This window comes from Talpa europaea (genome assembly GCF_964194135.1).
Source record: "Talpa europaea genome assembly, chromosome: 3".
Lineage (NCBI taxonomy): Eukaryota > Metazoa > Chordata > Mammalia > Eulipotyphla > Talpidae > Talpa > Talpa europaea.
Window position 1 is genome coordinate 28,192,536 of NC_140069.1, and position 14,095 is coordinate 28,206,630.

The 14,095-nt window shown below is 36.4% G+C and overlaps 1 protein-coding gene across 1 annotated transcript in view; it reads left to right on the plus strand.

Annotated features, from left to right (window-relative positions):
- RGS22 (regulator of G protein signaling 22) overlaps positions 1-11,248 on the plus strand; it is a gene marked incomplete at its 3' end in the record, with an annotated part of 124,358 nt that extends 113,110 nt beyond the window's left edge. Inside the window, exons 21-25 of the mRNA XM_084230530.1 lie at positions 37-216; positions 4,058-4,216; positions 7,608-7,706; positions 9,551-9,644; positions 11,238-11,248. Coding sequence (XP_084086656.1) covers positions 37-216; positions 4,058-4,216; positions 7,608-7,706; positions 9,551-9,644; positions 11,238-11,248 — 543 coding nt within the window. The remainder of the gene's footprint in view (positions 1-36; positions 217-4,057; positions 4,217-7,607; positions 7,707-9,550; positions 9,645-11,237) is intronic.
- Between the last annotated feature and the right edge of the window lie 2,847 nt (positions 11,249-14,095).

The window sequence follows — 14,095 nt, forward strand, 5'->3', positions numbered from 1 at the left end:
AATCATGTATTGCTCTGTTTTTTTCTCCTCATTCAGGACTTGTGCCATTCTCATTGTGAACAGTCCATCATCCATAAGAAGATCATGACTATTATCAACTGCTTCATTAACTCCAGTATTCCACCAGCTTTACAAATTGACATTCCACAAGAGCAAGCCCAGAAGATTATTGAACACAGGAAGGAGTTAGGCCCATATGTATTTAGAGAAGCACAGGTAAAGAGAACAGGCATATGGCTAAGCCTGTTTCTAAATAGATTGACAATCTAGATATTCTTTTAAAGCTTTTGCATTGTTCATATTTGGCAATGCCTAACATTGGGACTTTATTTAATTTTAAAAAATCTTTGTGTATGCCACAGACCATGAGAAACAAGCAACTTGCTAGTTTGTTGATGATAATATGTAGCTAATACAGTTATTTAAATATTGTTCTTTGACTCCCCGTGGTTAGCATGTTTATTTCCAACACATGAAACTCCAACTAATTCCTCCTTCCTTTCCCACCATTCATATTTCCTTTTAAAATATCTGCTACCACAAAAATACGTGTGTCCCAAGATTTGTGTGTTTTTAAAGATTGGAATATTCACATAACTCATAAAATAAGTAAGAGGAGATTTAAGTACCCGACCAACATAACGTACACAAGCTCGTGAAAGGGAAATCATGCCTGTTAACCTGCTCAAGTTACTTCTTTTTAAGATAAATAATAGAAAACAGTGATTTGGTGAACATAATTTATTTGCATTTTAAAAAGCCTTTTAGTGATGTTGTTCCTGAAAAATGATTAAGAAAAATAAATTATAATAGGGGTAATAGTGAAGGCCATGTCATGATTTAAGTGATATGAAACAGAGATTTAGGGTATGATTGCCCTTGAGCGTGGAAAAAGGCCATTATTCCTGAACATTCATTTGTGAGCCAGCTGTGTTCTAAGTCCTCTGAGGAACTGAAAGTGGACTCACAATCCAAATCATGCATTAAAATGGGCAAAAATATAGAGGAATGATTGAGGATGTGCTAGTGAGCAATAGAAAAAACGTGGAGCCAGAACTGTAGCATCTGTTAATGAAAAGATGTTAGCGATCTCAGCCCAAACGTGGTCGCCTGATAAGCAGTCCAGGGCTTGCCCATGGAGATCAAAGACTGAGTCTGGCGGTGAATGTCTGGAGCTGCTTACCTGGTGTGATTCTGGCACACTCTCCGGGGATTGCAGCCAGTGAACCTTATCAGAGGCCTCTGGCTTCTGCCTTCTACTTGATTTCTTAAAACAGAGACATAAGAAGATGAGACATAATATTAAAGGTGGACTTTGGCACATCTGAAAATGAGAGAATCTGATTTAGGAGTCTTAGCCCACCAAGCAGGCTATTCCTCCTGTGTTTCCTAAGGAAGTTCAGGGAATGGCATCACCTACTTAGCTATATAAGCTGGAAATCTGGTTGGCATTTTCATGTCTTCCCTTTCCTTCATTCACTCATACCTTAGCTTCATCCCCTAAAATGTATCCATTTGTCCTTGAAATCTGTTATTCTTTCTACTTTTCTGCAATTCCACACCACCATTTCAGTTCACATCTGCAACGTGTGTCACATTGATTACCAAAACTCCCTGCACCTGGACATCTTCACCATATAATTCATCTTTTTCAAAATGTACACCTGATCATATCACTTCTCTGCTTAAAATATTTCACTTGTTCCCCTCTGCCCTCAGAATGCAGACTATACTCATAGATCTCTCTAGCAATATTGCTTCCCAGTCTTTGCCATCTATCTCCATCTTACTGAAATATTTGTTGTTCTATAAATGGGTCTTACTCTCTTCCCTCCTGGGCTTTTTACAGTTATTTTCTCTCTTTTGCATTTCTGTAATATCCTGTATTTTACCTATCAGAATACTTGTCATACGATACTGAAAGTGATTATTCTCAAATCTCACTTTCCTGTTAGACTGTAAGCACTTTGAGGGCAGGGAATGCTTCTTACTTACTTTTTATGGCCTGAATGCCTGACATAGAGTAGGCAGTCAGTAACGTTTTTGAACACGTGATTGAATGATATAAGAAGAGATCAATCATAACAGAAAGGAGTAAAATCAAATTGGAAATGAGAGCAATGTTGAGTGAAATCTCTGCTGAATAGAAAGTAAAAAATGTGCTGTCTGTTTTGGTATTGTTCTCAGATAAACCTCTGCTTATCCCCTCCCAGCACCCCTAATAGTTTAAAAGCTTTCATCACTCAGTTAATTTTCACTGGCCCTTTTTACGCATACTAAAACCATCTTCTCATTTGCAAAGTAGCTCAATATTCATTAAAATGTTTTCTTATCCACAGCTTACTTATAAGGTTTTAGAGATTCAGGGCAATTTTAATGATTAGTATGTATGCTATTAACCCATTAACCCCAAATCTTTTATTTAAAGATTGATTTATTTATGCATACAAGAACTGGGGTACAGGCCAGAGGTGCAGGGGGTGAGAAGATTCACCAGAGACAGAGTGGGGAGCAGAACAGGTGGATCTACTGAAATACACTGCTGAGGGGAGCAGTGGGGGAGACAGAAGAGGTCGCTGCACCATGTGGATAGCTCCTTGGCCAGCCAGGGATCAAACTCATGCTGCAGTGGCTGTGGCTGGCTAGCTTCATAGTGCTGTGTTTAATCCCTTGTGCCACCAGGGAGGCCCTTAACTTAAAATCATAGTTGCAACTTTTGGAACAAGAGCAATTTTATGTCTTCCATTCCGCTGAAACACTGCATCCCAGTTGGGTTACTTTCATACAAAGAACTTTCATCAATAGAAATAAATATATTTGAGAGCTGGGAATGATTCAGGCTTTAAAGAGACAACTGATAAATAAGGTCAGTAGTTAGTAAATAGAGAAGGAGGTGGTAGATTTAAATTTAAGAAGTCCATATAAAAACGACCATGATCCCTTAAGATTGGAGTAGATGATACTTAACTAAATGCATGGCAAATAAATGTAAATGAAAAGTTTTTGAAGAACTACATTTATCAAATAAAGTTTCGTGTTCATACTTAATAACTTTTGTGTTCACTATCCTAACAAGCTATGGAATTCCTTGACCTGATTGTATTTTAAAAGAAGTAAATAATTTTTAGTATTTTTAGTATTCATGTACAGAAAAGAGAAGTAATGAAATGTCCCAATCCGGGACTCTGCTGAGCCCTGCAGCATATTTTTTCAAAAAGTCCTCTTTTTTTTCCTGAAGAGTTGGCTTGGAGCCTAATGGGATGGTTCATTTTTCTCCAGGGTATTAGGTAAAGGCCATTCCTAACAACAAGATGTTGGACTTGATCTGATGTGGCAAGTCCTACCTTCTTGGAAATAATGTATGCCTCTGGAACTAATGGAAAAAGTTGGCATGGGAATTTGAGCAACAATTCTTATCTCTATAAATATCACAATTAATCATTTAATGTAGAGTGTCCTCATAGAAAGCATTTGTCCAGGATACCACTCCGCTTTTTAAATGCTACTTTTCTTGCTCTAACATAAAAGAGAGATTATATCATTTAAAAGTTACTCAAGATTTATTCTTAGATCTGCAGCTTTGTTTAAGAGCTTTTCCAGAGGCAAAATGGTATTTCCTTTCTCTAAAAGAAAGAGAAGGGGGTGGGGAGGCACAGAGAGGAGTTCCTCTTGATGAACTGAATATTTGGAATACTTGCATAAAACAGCAGAGTATGTGGCAGATTGACTAGTATATGTTTTAAAAGAAAACATAAATTTCTTATTTAAAAAGACCTAATGGATTCTTTATTAATACAATCAATTGGTTAGGGAAACATAAAGAAGAAAGTGACTTTTAAGTGTATTGAAGTGTTTTCTTTTTAAAGAAAGACTTCTCATTGGTAGTAAAACACGTTGATGATAAGCATGTGCTGAGCTAAACTATACCAAGATGTCTGGAGACAATAAGTTGGAGGAAACATGCTATATATTAAAGATAGAATGTAATCCATTATTATGGTGAATTAGTTTAAATTGGTACATTTGTAATCTGAGACATGCTTTTTTTTTCATACAGATGACAATTTTTGGTGTTCTGTTTAAATATTGGCCTCAGTTTTGTGAGTTTAGGAAGAACTTAACTGATGAAAAAATTATGAGTGTTTTAGAAAGAAGACGAGAGTATAATAAGCAGAAAAAAAAATTGGCAGTCACAGATGATGAAAAACATGCAAAGGTGAGTCAAGATTCATTTTGGGTTTAAGCAGACTTTTAAAAGCTATGGGATATGTGCGAATTGATAGAATTTGGTTTGGGAAAAATACAGAGAAGTTACAGAACACGGATTTTAGTGTCTTTTAAAGCCTCCAGTCAGAGGTTTCAAACTTGGTTTGATAGTAGGCACAAGCAATCCCCATCCACTTTAGTTATGATCCTGTCTCTTTTGGATACCACATATTGTCTTGTGAATGAATTTTTACATGTCAGCCTCACTGGACTGAGAGCCTCAAAGATAGTATCTGTCTTATAAACATGCATAATGGTGTCCAACACATGATCAATTATTAATCTTTATTTACTGAAAAATTAGGAATAAATGAATAAACAAATGAAAAAATATTATGTATGGGGGCAGGAGTTTTAGTATTAAAATGACAGAATGAAATAGTGTGAAATTTGTAAGTATGACTCATAAATTGTCCAATTTCCCCCTCTCCCTTCATATCTATTGATTTTCTTTGAATTGGAAAGGGGGGATTCTTCCCAAGTAATGTACTTTACCTTATTTATAAGCTTTTATTTCTATTGTTTCTGTATTTCTGATTTGTAGTATTATTTCATATATGCAAGTATTATATATATTTCATATATGCAATTCTATTATAAAGATGTATATTAGGGTATGTAATCCTAAAAAAAAGGAATATTTAATTCATTTTGGACTCCTAGGTTTTAGTTTTCTTCTGATTCATGATTGGATCTTAGGTATTACTGCCTCAACTAGAATGTTAGAGTTCTCTCTTTTTATTCTTATGATGGTTTTGTATGGATATCACCTGCCATTTTTCTATTCATTTCTAAATGTCTTTTGTGTTCTCAACTACCAGTAACAGAATGTGTAACAGCTATAACTTTTATACACTGTGAATGGGAATAAAAATTGATAAACAATTGGAAAACAATTTAACTTTACTTAATAAAGTAATAGACATCTTCAACCTAGCAAGCAGCCTAGCACATCTACTTGCATGAACATATACCCTAGAGCAATTCATTTATGAAATATCAGGGGACATGATAATGATTTACAGCAAACATTTTCAATAACAAAAAATAGGAAACTATCCAAATGTCTATTAATAGGAGATTGGATAAATAAATTCATACAGTAAAATAGTGCACTGTGACAAAAAGTAATAAACCACAACAATAAACATGGATGAAAGTCAGGAGTACAATGTTAAGTTGAAAAAACTGCAAAAGAATAGAAGCAATTCTGTTATATAGGTGTATATTAGGGTGTGTAATCCTAAAAAAGAAAAAAGGGAATTCTACTTATGAATACTTTTATCGTGTATAATAAACATATAGTGTTACCTATTAGTAACTACAGATTTCACTTTCATTTAACATGGAAAATGTAAGGTGAGAAAGACCACTATAGTAGAAAGACCAAGACGTTTGATATTTGTTCCAAAAGCTTGTTGTCAATGAAAACATATAAGGAAATGTTGGAAAAAATAGATATAGGAGATTTATGCTTTTTTATAGAATAAAAATGTATTCGCTGAAAAAATTAATTACCGTGAAAGCCACTGCATTTCCTGATTTACCAGAGGCATGATTTTACCACTCTTAACCTCAATTTTCTCTCTTAACTAATGTGATAATATTAATCTGACATGGTTTCAGATAGATTAATTAAATTGATATGTATAAAAGATTATGTTAAAAAAGATCATGTAAGCTATTCTTCATGTAAGGTGTCATTTGATCTGGGTACTCATAGCAGAGTGGACAGGAGTGCAGTCTCTGGAGTTCAAGTGCCTGGCTTTGAAACCTGTCCTTACTATTGATTAGTTCTGATATCTTAGGCAAACCATTTCATTTTCCAAACCTTCATTCTTTTCGGTAAAATGGATATAATAATAGAACTTACATAATGAGGTAGGATTCAATAAAATGTCAAGTATAATGCACATCATAAGTAAATGTTAGTTATTATCTTAATAATAATAATGTGGCTGTTCCACATTCTGTTATTCTTTGTAACAGGAAAATAAATATCTGTATCCTGCAGTTTTTAATCTTATAAAGGAATCAAAGAGAGTTTGGTAATCTGAGGGAAGTTGTGATAGGACAAAGAAATCTGATGAAACATTTTGATCTAGTTTAATATCATTTGCTTAAAATCAACAGTGGCAAAATCATTAACGGGATCACAGTGATTTAGCTAAATAAAAAGTTTAAACTTTTAAATGGCAAAAAAATAAGCAAGGTTGTTGCTTATTATTTTGGGGAAACAAAATACAAAAAAGCAAGGTTATTTTTGGGAAACAAAAGTGTGTGGTGTTCATAAAAATAAATCATAAAAATATACATACTTTTAACAGAAAAGTGGACATTAGCAGTCTACTTAATGAAAGAAATACAAATGACTAAAAGCATTAAAAAATGTTCATTCTCAGAGGTATCCAAAGACATGCAGATAGACAAAAGAGAATACTCAGTGTTGGTGAGTGCATGAGAAAGAGAATATAAACTCATTCATTGTTGGTGAAAGTGTAAAATGGTACTTTGTTTCTGAAAGGTAGTTTGATACATATATCATTTAGAATTTTTGTTCTTTTCACTCCAGCAAAGCTACTTTAAGAAATTTATTCTAAAGGATAGACTTGGAAAAATACAGAAAGATGTATGTATACAGCATAATTTATAACAAGTAAGAAAAACCTAAATGAGCTAAATTAATAACAAGCATTGAGTAGTTTTACATCCCTTTACCAGAATATTATTCACCTGTTTTTTTCTCACTCAATAAAATATTTGAGTGCTTAAGATCATTATCCAGTGAAAATTATGATATAATTTTTTCATGTCATCATCCAACAAATGTTTGACTGTATTATGTGTGCTGTGGTGAGTACACAGTGGTGATGATACACACCCTGCACTTCACAGTCTACATTTATTCACATTTCTACAACATTTTGCATGAAAAGCATATTTTAAAGAAGCCTATAATAGTGTGATTCCTCTTGCATAAAATTTACATACTTAAATATAAAAACATTATAAATTTTATCCATGCATTTATTTCCCTAGTGAGAAGTTTGATGGGTATTCATGAAAATGTTTGCAGTTGTTTTTCTTGGATACTAGAATTGGGGATGACTTTTACATTCTACTTCATAATTTCATTTCTTTTTAATATCTTTATATTAGTATAAAAACATTTAAGATCAAAACAGTAGATTATGTTACATTAATGATGTTGACCTGATGAAATCTGAGATGTAGTGATCACGACAAAATATTTTTTCATATAATGTTATTCTTCTTGACTGAAAGTTTATGTAATATAGCATTATTCCTTTTTGGAATAATTTAATTTAATATAATTACAGGATGGACTCAAACAATATACAAGTGCTTCAGGATCTGCTATCAAAACAGGCCCCTTAGGCAGTGAAACAGTCTTAGACCTGCAACCATATGGCCGACAGGTAAGCAGGAAAAATGTCACAGATAACGCTTCCTTTATGGAGGAACAGTAGAATGTAGTACCTTAGTCTTTTTAAAGCAGTACAGTTGTGTTTGTTTGAAAATGAGGCTAAAATTATAATTGTACTAAGAGAGATTGGAAGGGAATTTCGTTGAGTTGAGCCTGTACAGTATTGTCAAGGAAAATATCTTCTTGATACACATGAAGATTTGTGTGGTAGAAGTTGAAATGACATACTGGATGAAAGAATAAGGCAGATATTTTATTTCATTTAAGATTTATTTATTTATCTATCTATCTATTTATTTATTTATACAAGCAATGGGTACAGTCAGAAGCGCAGGAGGGTGAGAGAATTCACCAGAGCTAGAGGGGAGAGCAGAGCAGGCAGACTGATGATGTACACTGCTGAGGGGAGCAGCGGGTGTGGCAGGAGAGGTCTGAGTGCCATGTGGGACCCTCGCCTGCCGCCGGGGATCATACCGGCACTGCAGAGACTATGGACAGTTTCGCAGCCCAGGGCTCAACCGCTGTGCCACCAGGGGAGGCCCAAGGCAGATATTTTAAAAAATTGATATATTCTTAGGTTAAGGGAAGATTAAACTCAAATGCTTAGTCTCAATTTTTTATTCTTTGAAGTTGTCATAAAATTGGCCATTACATGGCCATCAATATGGTTATAGATTTTAGGCTTATATGTTAATTTATACTTATAGAGCAATGTCACTTCTCTGAAAGATCATGAGTTTAATTTATGTCCATTTTTTATGACTTGCATTGAAGGTGTTTGTATCTTAAAATAATACTAACCTGAGAATCAGTCTTTTTGGTAATATTTAGAAATGTCAAATTAGTTCAGCTAACCAGCTAAGATAACTGCTAATCTATGAGAGAAATGTCCAATTATGTGGGGCCATATATTAAAAAATATGTATCTAAAAGTGTATGATACCTAATAATGTCATTTGAAAATATTTTCATTTGCATATGATTAGTATTAAACTTCAGAAGCATTGTGTAAAAATACAGGGGGAAATGGAATTAGAGATACCAGCCTTCTAATTTTTACTGTCACTTACAAGTCAATTTTACTTTTTAAGCTTAAAAAAAAAACTTAATCTCCTTTGACTCTGTTTCTTTATCCATTAAAGAGAAAGAGAGATAATGATGATGATGATGTAATGATTATGCCCTTCTGACCCACCTTCAGATTTTTGTAAGAAGCTAAAGTTTTGGAAATAAAAGGCATTTTATAAATATAAATTATTATTGTAGTTACTATTATACATGTTGAACTACACTAACAATTGGTAAAATAGTAATTCACTGCCATTTTGCAAATATGGATATTTTGTATATATGCAGACATGGCTATATTTGTTTCAAATTTTACGCACTGAAAAACTGTAATCAATCCAGATGCAAAACTATCACCCCAAAATAAAAATTGAATCTTTCCTAAACACCTAAATTCATAATCAGATTGAATAACTGTCAAGAAATATATAAAACTTTTGCAACATTGATTCACTGAGAAATAGCCCATCATCACCCTCCAGCTAATTAAAAAAATTCGATCAAGGTTATAGAAAAAAATATCCTTATATCATCATATTCATATTAAAGTGGAGTGAGGTAGATCAGTGAGAGTTAGTTGTACCTAATTAAAAGTTAAATGCCTATGTTCTATTTTTGAAAAGTCATATACCTATAACTTTATGATATGTGATTGTTTTTAAGTGTTACACTTCATCAAAAGGTTTAAATGAAAGGGGCTGATCTTATCTCTAGTTTATTTCCTGGGGCAAATATTTCCAAAATTAATTTTTAAAATTGTTTTTCTAGCCAACCTGGTGTTATTCAAAGTACATAGAGGCCTTAGAGCAGGAAAGGATACTTCTTAAAATTCAAGAAGAACTGGAAAAAAGATTGTTTGCAGGTAATTTTTGTTTGGGGTTAATTTGTTATCTTCCATCAGTGACTTATTTCAGAGTACATTGCCAATGACTACTTCACTGTTTTCCTTATTTCTCTTATTTTTGTGCAACCATAGCATCTTTTGCAAATTTGGGTCTACTGATTCAGATATATCTTGAAAAAGAGTATCTTCCCATAACATCCAGAGTACATCTCTAGTGGTAGTATCACTGCAGTTCTTTCTTCCTTAATGTGAAAGTTCTGCCTCTCACCTGGCCATTCCCACCACAGATGGCAGGAGATGAAGACTGACTGTTCCCATCTGCTCTGACCCCAAAGTCAGGAGGATTGTGTGTGTGTGTCCTGTCTGTTTTTTCTCCTCTACTGAGGAGGAAAGACTAAGATGTATTCTTTTTTTTTTTTTTAAATAAAGAGGCATGTATTTTTATTTATTTATTTATTTGTTTGTTTGTTTGTACCTGCACTGGGTACAGTCAGAAGCGCGGGAGGGTGAGAGAATTCATCAGAGCCAGAGCGGGGAGCACAACAGGTAGAAGGACCGAAGTACACTGCTGAGGGGAGCAGCGGGCGGCAGGAGAGGTCTGCGTGCCATGTGGGACCCTCCTCCGGTGGCTGGGGAGCAGCCGGGGATCGAACTGGCGCCACAGAGGCCGCGGGCAGCTTTGCAACCTAGTGCTCAACCACTGCGCCACCGGGGAGGCCCCTAAGGTGTATTCTTAATACTTCATCTCCTTTCCAGAGTGACAGAACTCCTGTGAATTTATACCCTGCTTACAAGGTGAGTTGATTACTTCCACCACAAGTCCCTCTAACACACACACTCATGCACATGAATACCCCCACACATGCACACACAGAAGAGACCCATGTGCAGCCAAGCATAGCTCCCACTAACAAATTGATGGTCAGGAGCACCTTGCCTCTCTCCTGACTGGCACAACCTTCTGAAAAGGAAGACTACCGGAGTGGCCTTGTATTGCTTCTGTTTACTCCGTTGGTGATCTTCTCTTCCACAAAGACCATGTATGGAGAATGGGCTCTAGCTCGATTTCCCAAATTTGTTCTCATACTGAGTTTTTCCAAGGTCTGTTTTCCCAAGTTGGAAATACAAGAGGGAACTTAAAAATCAAGCAGGTTCCTTCTCTCACACAGATACTGATGTAATCAGCCAGACTGGATTGGATATTAATGTTGGAGTCTAACAATGCCCTCCCAGAGTAGTATAGCAGGAAGGTGTGTGTAAATGTGACTCATTGACCCAATACTTTGAGAACCCAGTAGAAGTCCCCTTTCATCTTCCATCTTTCGGCTTAGCTTTGTTTTCTAAAGATCCCTAGTTTTCTGATTATTGGGAGGGTTTGATGAATAGGTGCCTGTCCCTCTTTTTCTCTCTTCTCGTTGATCCTAGACCATGCACCCTCCTCCGGCTCCCCCAACATTAGACCAGCCTCACAGTACCCCCAACATTTAGGCTTTGCTGGCATATCTATTAACTTTTTTGCTTCTCATTACAACTCTGTATACGTTTTTTGTGTTTGAGATTTATATTTTCTATAGCTACTTATATTTTCAACCATGTATTTTTCTTTTGCAGGTATTCTTTGAACCAATTTAAGTGACTTGGAACCTCAAGTGATTTTTTTGGATAGTCTGCATTAGAGTATAAAGTTTGGCTTCTTCCCCCACCCCCCAGCTTTAAAATCACAACGATTCTGTACACATGGCATAAACGACTATAAAAGTCTTTAGACTTATTTAGAATAAAATGTCTTCTATCTGTGTTAGAAGACTCATTGCTATCACAGACCTTGAGGAAGTGTAATGTTTTGCTTTTCAGACAATCTTAACAAATATTCCTTGAGCATTCACTATATTTGGTTAGAAGATATATTCAGCACGTGATTAGGGAAATAATACTGCTAGCAATAAAATGACCCCTAAAATAAAAGGAAGACCCTTTCCCAGAGCATTGCTGTCCTCAGTGCTAAAGGATCCATATATTAAAGCAGCGGTTCTCAAATTTCAGGGAGCATAAGACTTCACTTGTTATGTTTGTAGCAATGCAGATCCAGGCCTCCCTCTCTGAGAGTCTGCTTCAGTGGTTCTTTTAGGGGGGACCCAGGAATCTCCCTCTTGAGCAGCCGTCCTGGTGATTCTGAAGCAAGTGTTCCCTAGTGCAGTCTTGGAGGTAAACTGTTAAAGTAGCAAGAAAAGAACTTCAGAAGGTAAAAATCCTCTTATTTACTGGAGTTGCATTAGTAGCAGAGAGAATGCAGATATATACCCACCTGTCTTTCCTGGAGGGAAAGGAGAGTGTATAAGAAATGAACTTTGGGAATGAACCCGCACCATATGCACGCCTCAGGACTCAGAAGCTCGAGGGCATGTCATCTGGATCCCCCTCTCATACAATCCTAGCAACTATTTTCAAAGTAGAAACTGCCATTCCCAATTGCTTTTTAAGAGTATTTCCAGTTCCTTCCTCAATTCGTTTCATTTATCCATAGCTATAATCTCTGAATGCATTATTGCTATTATTATTTTAAACAAACTGTTTCCTGTTAGATCAATTAAGAAAACAAAATATATTATTTTCCTTTTATTTATTTCTTCTCCACTGTTCTTCCCTTGTTTAATAGACTGAGTTTCCAACCTATATCATTTTCCTTTTCTCTGAAAAACCATTTCTTGCAAGGCAGATCTACTGGAGACAAATTCCCTCAATTCTGGTTTGTCTTAAAAAGTCTATTTCTTCACTTTTGAAGAATAATTTCATGGGATATAGAATTCTAAGTTAGTGGGTTTATTTCTTTCGACATTTCAAATATTTCATTCCACTCTCTCCTTGCCTGTGTGGTGTTTGAAGAGATGTCAAATGCAATTCTTATCTTGTCCCCTGTCTTCTTTCACCATTTTCTCTTTGTCTTTGATTTTCTGCTATTCAAGTATGAGATATCTAGGTGTACATTTTGGCTGACTAGATCCTGCTTGTGTTTCCTGAGTTTCCTGGATCAGTTACAGTATCATTAATTTTGAAAACTTTTCAGTCATTATTACTTCAACTGTTTCTTGTGTTTCTTTCTCCTCTTTCTGGTATTTCCATTACACATATGTTACCCTTTGTAATCATTCCATAGATATGAATATTCCGTTCTTTTTATTTTTTTCTTTGCATTTCAGTTTATATTTTTCTATTGTACCTTTCTTCAAGCCCACTGATCCTTTTCTCATCTATTTACTGAGAACCTCATCAGAGGTATTTTTTTCTTAAGGTTTATTTATTTATTTATACAAGCACTGGGTACAGTCAGAAATGTGGGAGGGTGAGAGAATTCACCAGAGCCAAAGCAGGGAGCAGAGCAGGCAGAAGGACCTAAGTACACTGCTGAGGGGAGCAGCGGGCGGCAGGAGGTCTGCTCACCGTGTGGGACCCTCCTCCGGTGGCCAGGGAGCAGCCGGGAATTGAACCAGCACTGCAGAGGCTGCGGGCAGCTTCACGACCCAGCGCTCAACTGCTGCGCCACCGGGGAGGCCCATCAGAGGTATTCTTGTTACAGTGTTTTCAATTTCTAGTATGTCCTTTTGAGTCTTAGAATTTTCGTCTCTATGCTTACACTACCCATCTGTTCTTGCCTATTGCCTGCGTTTTTACTAACTGTATTATTATTTAAAACTTCTGGTCTAATAAATTCCCAAAACTCTGCCTTATCTGAGTCTTTTTGGATGCTTCATCTCTTTAGACTAAGGTTCTTACTTTTTAGCATGTCTTGTAATTTTTTGTTGAAGGCAAGTGTCGGGGCGGGATAGGCACAGAGCAGGACTCTATGATCCTATGCAGATGGGTAAAGGAGGAGAGAGTCCTGGAGCCCTCGGTGGTTTTTCAGGCTTTTATTGGGATTTACCAGGTTCAAAGCAGGCAGGGATGGGGGTGGGGGAGGGGGGTGGCGGCTGGGAGACTGGGAGTTCCCAGCCCCAGGGGGAATCCTCAGACTCAGACTTTCTGGGCTCTCTGGCGTCCTCTCGTGGCCTCTTTCTTTCTCTTCTGTTTCTCTTTCCCTCTGTTCTGCTCTGCTGGCGTCCCCGTGATGCCCCCCTTATGAGCCCAGTCTCTCAGCCCAGGTGTACCCACCTACTTCTGCCCACACCCTACTGCAGGTGCCTGCCATCAGGCATGCATTCAGGACTGCAGGGATCCATCATCAATCCTAATGGCGGGAGGGCAGAAAAGCCTGACAATCATTTACCCTACAGCAAGACATGATATATCAGGTAAAAGGAACTGAAGTAGATAGGCTTTTAGTGTAAAAAATTATGTTTATCTGGCTGGGAGTCGCCTGTATTCATTGTTCACTGTAGCCATGGTGCTACAGACTGACATTTCTTCTCTGTCCGTGTTTCTTTTCTCCTCTGTTATTTTGTGTTTTCCTAGAGAATCCTTAATATGTTCTGAGG